Below are 9,393 nucleotides of genomic sequence, written 5' to 3'. Positions count from 1 at the left end.
TATTTTGTGTGTTAATATTATGAAATTGTCATTTGTTTGTATGTGTATTAAATTTAACTTTTCATATTTCAAGACAAGATAATAATATTAATTAGGGGTATGTTTAAGAAAAAAATAATAAATGCATCTAGTAATTTGAAAAGGAGTTTACAATTAGGGACAAAAATAAAATCAAATGGATGCTTAAATATATGGACGGAGGGAGTAGGTTTTATAGGAAGATGTAAAAACAATTTTTATTGGTAGTTGATTACAGAGAAAATGAAAAAGAGATCAAATTGAATGCAGTTTACATTTAATTTTACTTTAAAAAAGATATTTTTTTAAAAAAACTTAATTAAATATGATAAAAGTTGGTTTTTTTTGTTTATAATTTGGAACAAAGAAAATAAGTTTTTTTTTCTTATAATTTAGGACGGAGGGAGTTTGTTAAATGTCAAAATATAATTGTATCTTATCGACATATTAGCTTGTTAATATACTTAAATATGTGTCAAATTAGTTATTTAAAGATGTTAATATGAAATAGTCTATTAAATAGATATGTGTCATATCATGCTTTTTGAAAAGGTCAAGTTTATCCACACAAAAAAAAGGCTTGTGATAAATAATAGGTCAAGCTTGGACATTGAACTTTTTAAGCTGATCAAACCATTTTTTAAAAAATCTAATAACTCGGTTAAGTCTATTTCGATCCTTTACAAATTATTGTTAAATAGATTTTTTTTAGGGTCTTGCTAATCAATATCATCATAGATGGTTAAAAAAACCAAAAATACCAGAATTGCATTTTAAAAGATTTAACATTACCACATTCTTCAAACTGGATTCGAACCGTGTACATATGATTATGATTAAGCCGAAAGAGTGATTATATCTTCACTCCTTTAATCTACTCGCTACCCCTAAAATTGCCTCCCTAGCTACTAGCTGGACTATATATACCCCACAAATATTGTTTGTTTTAAGTCATACGATCACGGATCACGTGAAGTGTGATTAATTAGCCGTTTCTAACATCAACAACAAGATTAATATGCAGACTCCGTATCATGATTAATTTTGTCAAGTATAATATACCACCTAACGAGGCTTTGAGTGGTTAATGAAAAGGGATCATAAGAACAAACTTAACCTCTTGTGATAAAGTAGTACTAGTAATTTATTGGTAGGAACCTGAAGTGACCACTATTGATGCATATATTTTGGATTCATGAGTCTAGGCCACCACTCTTCTAATGACAAAATTTAACTTTAATGGCAACAAAATCAAAAAGCTTCCCCTTGATAGAAACTATTGCACATGACTTTGTGAATGATTATGAGGCTTTATGCTAAATCACTATTCCTAATTAATCAATGTGGGGATCAACCTACATAGCTAAGTACCGTCCTCGTCAATTAAGATCCTTGTTTGATTCTTGAGTTGGACAAGTTCATGGTGCGCACAAATTTGGTACCCTACTAGTTGAAATTGAAACCAATTAATTAAAAGGTTTATCCTTTTATGTGTATATATATTTGCTTTCTATTTTCTGTGATGTTCAGAATGTTTTGATGTCACAAGAACATGTTGTTCCTGCATTATTGGCTTTTAACCTAGTCATTAGAATCATAATCAAAGGGTGCATGTGTTTAATATTACTATTGTTAAGGATCGTGAAGCAATAGTGTATGATCATCACGTTTTTTTAGGCGCATTGTATATGACAAGAGAGGGGGAAGTTTATTACCTCATCATAAGTGGATTACAATACCAACGTTTTTTTCACCCAAAAAAATGATTGATATGTCTCTCGTCAACAAACTCACTTTGGAGAGCAAAGTAACCAGTAATATCAATCATCTATTCAAAAAAGTTAATTGTAATATTACATACGTGAGTATATTTTTTAATGACAAAATTTTAACATACACTTCGAGGATTTGCAAATACTTCATGGGTATAAATCAAATAGAAATCCTAGCAATGTGGACATATGAACAAAAAAAACGGTCGGCACTCCACAATAATCTCGCAAGTTTGATTTTAAGATGAAGTTGAAGAAATATCGACATGTAGAAGATAATAGTAACAAACGACAAGTAATTATTGACAACCAATCAACAAAGTTGACAAGCGAATGACAACTATTGGAACATTGGTATGATGTTAGGAAGAAAAATTTTAGAGAAATGATATTTGTACATCTACTTTGTGACAGTTTTTTGACAACTTTCTCTCTCATACTCACATTATGTTTTTATTCCCTCTCTTTCTTTTTCTCTCTCCATTATTTTTGATCAATAAAAAGTGAGAAAAAAGAAGTTGTACCAAAAGTTGGCTAAAATAGTTGTTCAAATATCACTACTCAAAATTTTAAGATTAAACACTAAATGATTATACTTTGATCTAATGTTGTATGAATTAAAAAAATAGTGTGGGGTACCAAATAAAATAGAACACACATATTATTAGTGTTTAAATTGCGGTATTTAATTTTAAATATTTGATATGGTAAAAATAATAGTAGTAGTAATTATTATTTTTATTAGTGAATATCACTTCCCATACATTTAGCTTATGGTGGTAGTGATAGAAATAAGAATAAGAATTCAATTGAATTTTTTATTTTTCTTTCATTCAAATACAATGAGTTAATAAGAGTGTTCTTATTCATTAGTCTCTGTTCTGTATAATGTCCCTTCTAAACCAAGAAAAGTCTTAAAAACATAGTCTCTGTGATAATGTATGTTCATTTGGAATAAAAGAGTACTTTTAAGATCATAGTTCCTTTGAGAACAATAATGTCTCATCGGAATTAAGAATGATTTTAACAGTATATAAATATTCTTTCAATGTTTTTCTATTTGAGAAGAAATTAAAAAGTCAAAATGGTGGTATCATCGTATTTGAATTATCATAGGGTCATATTGATATTTTGGAGAACTTAAAGTTAGAATGGTGGTGGCACCATATTTGAGTGGTCCCAGCACCATAAACAGAGTGCTAACAATACCATATTAAAGTGATTTCAATATTAAAAAGTGGTCTTAGTACCATATTTAAGAATGTAAATCTTGAGAACGGTTTTCTACAGTACAGTAATTAACCACACAATTGTAGTTGAACTTGTTTTATCCTAAAAGCGGTGTGATTGGATAATCTATCTTGCACAACTTTAAGCAGTGCTACAAAACGTCTTAAAGAGAGTGACCTGGTCGTAACTCAAACTAATTCGATAGATATTTTTTTCAAAAAAAATAAAAATAAAAATCCAAATTCAACAGTTTAGAAATTCAAATACAACAACGGTACAACGAGAGTAACATCGATGGGTGAAACCAACACCTGCTCGTCGGCCTCTAATTGAAAAACCAATAATTTAAGTAGAAATAATAATGGTCACAAACGTAGTGCGCGATTACCTAGTTTAATTTTCTATAAATATTAGTTCCTACGACGTACATAAGGTTCAGGGCTCATTCAGACATTTAGTGCATGTGGGGCTAAAATCTGACTAAGTTGCTAACACTTACAATTGCTATCGACAAAAGCAAAACCAACTTTAAAAGCTTATAAATTATTGCAAATATGTTGCACTTATTTGTTTCCACAAGTTTTGTACAATGTTGTTGACTTGTTGGTCTCATTCTTAACATATTGTGTTTTATTTATAAAGGGTAATAATTATTTTGGTCCCTGAATGTGTAAGGAGTAACCATAATAGTCCTTCAATGTATCAAAATTTTAAAATAGTCATTGATTGTGCATTTGCTAGTCAAAATTGCCATTAACATTAAAATAATTTGTTAATATTATCATATTGATCTTTTAATATAATTACTTATTGTCACTTCAAGACTATTTTGACTAACAAAGTGTAAAATCAAACACTATTTTTAAAATTTTAATTCATTAAGACATTATCGTGACTACTCGTTACACATTTGGATATCAAAATAATTATTACACTATTTATAATAAAAAAAAAAAAAAAACAGGAAAGCTCAATGTGGAGTTTTGGCCCCACATAGCCCCTTAATGAATTCACCCTAATAAGCTTTGATACGTATATTATGAAAGCCTACTCCTAATGTGAAAAATTAATTAAAGCTATTAGGATCTAAGTATCTCTTCCAATATCTTTAAAAAATTTACAATTTTATGGAATTTACTATTTCCGATCAAAACTATGATAATTAATTTTTTTTATTATTACTTTCAAATAATTTTTAGTATGATCACTTTATATAGTGACACAAAACTAACGTGAATCTTATAATTTAAAAATTAAAGTATATTAAAAATATAGATTCCAACGTCAAGATAAAATTTATTAAATGATAAGAACATGATTATTTATCCCCATGAGCTTAGCTCATTTGGTAAGGGATAATGCACAATATGTGCAGGGGCCGGGGTTCGAACCCCGGACACCCCACTTATTCATCTTTAAGGTGAATTTCTCTAGCCACTAGGCTGCTTGACCAAAAAAAAAAAAAAAAGAACATGATTATTTATACTTTAGTTAGAGCGGCTCTTAAGCTAATCACTGTATTTTGTAATTTTATCATTCTTGCAATCAACAAGATTAATAACATCAACTAACTTTGCTTATGTAAAAAAAAAAAAAAAAACTAAAGTATAGAAATTAGATATTTTTATTTAATGAGCTGGTACCAACCAAATCTGATATTATATAAAAAAAAAAATTGAATAGATTTTATGTTTTTGTTTTTTGAATAACTAAAAGCTAAATATGAAATAGACATTGGTACTCCTCCTTTGCAAGGATATACAAAATTGTTCATCATCATGTTGGCTGTATTCATGAGAGTTGAAAAGGGCCACCACCACCACCACAACCCTTGAACAATACTTACTTATTCCTTCACTCTCACTTTCACTCATTCATCTCACTTCCCTCTCTCCCTCAAAATGCTTCCCTTTCTACCACTCCTCCTCTTCCTCCTCTCATTCAACCTTAACCAAGTACTTTCCACACCCCACATCTCTGAATACCACTCCCTCCTCTCCTTCAAATCCTCCATAACAAACGACCCACAAAACATCCTCACCTCATGGAACCCAAAAACCCCTTACTGTTCCTGGTACGGCATTAAATGTTCCCAACATCGCCACGTCATTTCTCTCAACCTCACCTCCCTCTCCCTCACCGGCACCCTTTCCCTCTCCAACCTCCCTTTCCTCACCAATCTCTCCCTCGCCGACAACAAATTCTCCGGCCCAATACCCTCTTCTCTCTCCTCTCTCTCTTCTCTCCGCTTTCTCAACCTCTCCAACAACATCTTCAATGGCACCCTCCCTCAAGAACTCTCTAACCTCTTCAATCTTCAAGTTCTTGACCTCTACAACAACAACATGACCGGTTCACTTCCTGTTTCGGTCACCCATCTTTCTTTTCTCCGCCATTTGCATCTTGGTGGTAACTTCTTCACCGGAAAAATACCACCGGAGTATGGCTCTTGGACTCATTTAGAATATCTTGCTGTTTCTGGTAATGAACTTTCCGGTCACATTCCACCGGAGATTGGTAACATTACTTCTCTTAAAGAGCTTTACATTGGTTACTACAACACCTACGACGGTGGTATTCCACCGGAGATAGGAAATTTGTCGGAGATGGTGAGATTTGATGCTGCTTACTGTGGTTTAACCGGTGAAGTGCCACCGGAGTTGGGTAAGCTTCAGAAGTTGGATACTTTGTTTCTTCAAGTAAATGCACTTTCTGGGTCGCTTACATCGGAGTTAGGGAACTTGAAAAGCTTGAAATCGATGGATTTGTCGAATAATGCTTTCACAGGTGAAGTTCCGGTGAGTTTTGCTGAGTTGAAGAATCTGACACTTTTGAATTTGTTTAGAAATAAGCTTCATGGTGCTATACCGGAGTTTATCGGGGAAATGCCGTCGCTTGAAGTGTTGCAGATTTGGGAGAATAACTTCACTGGAAGTATTCCTCAGAGTTTGGGAAAAAATGGAAAACTCACTCTTGTTGATGTTTCTTCAAACAAGTTAACCGGTTCTCTTCCACCTTTTATGTGTTTTGGTAACAAGCTTCAAACTTTGATAGCTTTAGGGAACTTTCTTTTTGGTCCTATTCCAGATTCACTTGGAAAGTGTAAATCTTTGAATAGAATAAGAATGGGTGAGAATTTTCTTAATGGGTCAATTCCAAAAGGACTTTTTGGTCTTCCTGAATTGACACAAGTTGAGCTTCAAGATAATCTTTTATCTGGTAACTTTCCTCAACCTGTTTCAATGTCTATAAATCTTGGTCAAGTTACTCTTTCCAACAATAAGCTTTCTGGGCCATTACCACCTTCCATTGGGAATTTCACAAGTGTTCAAAAGCTTATACTTGATGGTAACCAGTTTTCAGGTAAAATCCCTGCTGAGATTGGAAAGTTACATCAGCTTTCTAAGATAGATTTTAGTCATAACAAATTCTCTGGTCCTATTGCGCCCGAGATAAGTCACTGTAAGCTTTTAACTTTCGTTGATCTTAGTCGTAACGAGCTTTCTGGTGAGATTCCTAAAGAAATCACTAAGATGAAGATATTGAATTACTTGAACCTGTCAAGAAACCATCTTGTTGGTACCATTCCAGGTTCTATTGCTTCAATGCAAAGCTTAACTTCTGTTGATTTTTCATATAATAATCTCACTGGTTTGGTTCCTGGTACTGGCCAATTTAGTTACTTTAACTATACTTCTTTCCTTGGTAACCCTGAACTTTGTGGACCTTATTTGGGTCCTTGCAAAGATGGCGTTGCTAATGGACCTCGTCAACCTCATGTTAAAGGACCACTCTCTTCTACTGTGAAGCTTTTGCTTGTTGTTGGGTTGCTTGTTTGCTCTGCTATATTTGCTGTTGTAACGATATTTAAAGCTAGGTCTTTGAAAAAGGCGAGTGAAGCTCGTGCATGGAAATTAACCGCATTCCAACGATTGGACTTCACGGTTGATGATGTTCTCGATTCCTTGAAAGAGGATAACATCATAGGAAAAGGTGGTGCTGGCATTGTTTACAAAGGTGCTATGCCTAATGGTGATCTTGTTGCTGTGAAAAGGTTACCGGCTATGAGTAGAGGCTCTTCACATGATCATGGTTTCAATGCTGAGATTCAAACTTTGGGGAGAATTCGACACAGACACATTGTTAGATTATTGGGTTTCTGCTCAAACCATGAGACAAATCTTTTGGTTTATGAGTACATGCCTAATGGAAGTTTAGGCGAAGTTCTTCATGGTAAGAAAGGTGGTCATTTGCATTGGGATACAAGGTACAAAATTGCTGTGGAAGCTGCAAAGGGTCTTTGTTATCTACATCATGACTGTTCACCTCTAATTGTTCATCGTGATGTGAAATCAAACAATATCTTGCTTGATTCAGGCTTTGAAGCCCATGTTGCTGATTTTGGACTTGCTAAGTTCTTGCAAGATTCTGGAACTTCTGAATGCATGTCTGCTATTGCTGGTTCTTATGGATACATAGCTCCAGGTAACATATTTGAAATTCAATATAATTGATGATTATTGTGTTGAATTTGTGAATTAATCGTCTTTTCCTAAGCTAAATTGTCCTTTTTGACTCAACAACACGGGTTTAGGTGTAGAAGGGAACTGTAGAAGATATTGTTCTAATCCACCTAATTAATTAATTTAATAATGCTAACATGCTATGTTTTCTTCCTTAACTTGTTTTTTCATACGAAGCACTAATGATCTCTTTTGAGTTGTCCACTAAATTAGTATGGTTCCAATTATTATTACTACTTAAAGCAAATAGTAGATAATTCTGCTGTAGATGCCTTGTTTTATTCTTGATCATAGGTCCTTCCAACCTATAATTGGATTAATCCTGTAGTTATGGTTATATTATAAGTTCAGTTGTTGGAAAATGATGTTGATTTCTTTTGATTTTCTCGCTTTGTTTCCCTTAATAGTTTGAATTTGAATTGTAATGCAACCAGCCACATCTAGACCGCCCAATCTTGATCGGATGGTCGAGATTCAAATGCTGATTTTGATTTTTTAAATCTAAAATACCTAGTTTGAAACGGTCTAGATGTGGGTTGTGGCTGATTCTTTTTGTTTATGATGATCGACTAATGTTGAGAGTTTAATTGCAGAGTATGCATACACATTGAAAGTCGACGAAAAAAGCGACGTCTACAGCTTCGGTGTGGTACTTCTAGAGCTTGTAGCAGGAAGAAAACCAGTTGGAGAATTTGGTGATGGAGTAGACATTGTGCAATGGGTGAGAAAAATGACAGATTCAAACAAAGAAGGTGTTCTAAAAGTTCTTGATCCTAGACTTCCTTCAGTTCCACTTAATGAGGTGATGCATGTCTTCTATGTAGCCATGTTATGTGTCGAAGAACAAGCTGTAGAAAGACCAACTATGCGCGAAGTTGTTCAAATGCTCACTGAGCTTCCAAAACCACCTAGCTCAAAACATGTTGAAGAAGACTTAACAACATTAACAATCAATGAATCCTCTTTGTCTTCATCAAACAGTTTAGAGTCTCCATCTAAAGATCCTAAAGATCTTCTTAGCATATGAAGTGTGTTTTGTGTGTTATTATTTACTCTAAGGTTATGTAGCTTGTGACTTTGTTTTAATTTTCTTTTGTGGGGTGGGGTTTTAATTAATGTATGGATATTTTTTCTTTTGTAATGATTTATGTAATGTGTATAGTTGGATTATTGGTGGGAATGGGAGTATTTGGTTATATATTTACGTTTGTCTTCATCGATTAGCACATGTTTTATGGCACGGGACATGTTTTAGGACTACTGTGAACGTCATCTGAAAAGTTTTGTTTCTTTTTGTGGATATCATTTGACAGAAAAGAGTGAAAAAGACACGCAATAGCACAAAGGGGTTAGGTATTAAATCAGGGTGATATGGTTTATACTTTATCACATTGTGGCCAAAAATCTTTTTTGGGGTTTATATAAAGAAGAAAATTAAGATGTAGGGTATGTATTACTTAAAACTGTTGAGGGTACCTTTAAACTCAATTGAATGAATGCAGATACAAACAAAGCATTAATTAGATGTAGGGTACACATTACACAAGAGCAAGAAACAGTTTTAAAGAGTCAAATTATTACAAGTGCTTTTTCTTTATTGATAAGAGTCAAATGTATTGTTTATGTTTTTCTTTACTGTCTCAATTGGGTGATTTTATTATTATTCTTTATTATTTAGTTCTATATTTTTATTCTTTTCATGGTCACAGGAAATATACAATTGCAAAGGTGCGTCTGATCCACGTTACTACGTTAGAAGGGCTGGACAAGTAGAACAAGATAGGTTAAACATTTTGAATTTTACAATAATGCACACTTGAAGTTGTTTATGATCTCTAGAAATACATCAA

General features: G+C 33.2%; 1 protein-coding gene across 1 annotated transcript; it reads left to right on the top strand.

The window, feature by feature from the left end:
* Positions 1 to 4,738: 4,738 nt before the first annotated feature.
* Positions 4,739 to 8,823, top strand: LOC11408427 (leucine-rich repeat receptor-like serine/threonine-protein kinase BAM1). The gene is made up of 2 exons (XM_003608539.4): positions 4,739 to 7,505; positions 8,137 to 8,823. The coding sequence occupies exons 1-2, from the start codon at positions 4,922 to 4,924 to the stop codon at positions 8,568 to 8,570; spliced, it is 3,018 nt and encodes a 1,005-aa protein (XP_003608587.1). The 5' UTR covers positions 4,739 to 4,921; the 3' UTR covers positions 8,571 to 8,823.
* The last annotated feature ends 570 nt before the right edge of the window (positions 8,824 to 9,393 follow it).

The sequence above is a fragment of the Medicago truncatula genome, chromosome 4, assembly GCF_003473485.1.
Source record: "Medicago truncatula cultivar Jemalong A17 chromosome 4, MtrunA17r5.0-ANR, whole genome shotgun sequence".
In the NCBI taxonomy this organism is placed as follows: Eukaryota; Viridiplantae; Streptophyta; class Magnoliopsida; order Fabales; family Fabaceae; genus Medicago; species Medicago truncatula.
Note: the sequence above shows the minus strand (reverse complement) of the source record. Positions and strands in the feature narration are given on the sequence as shown.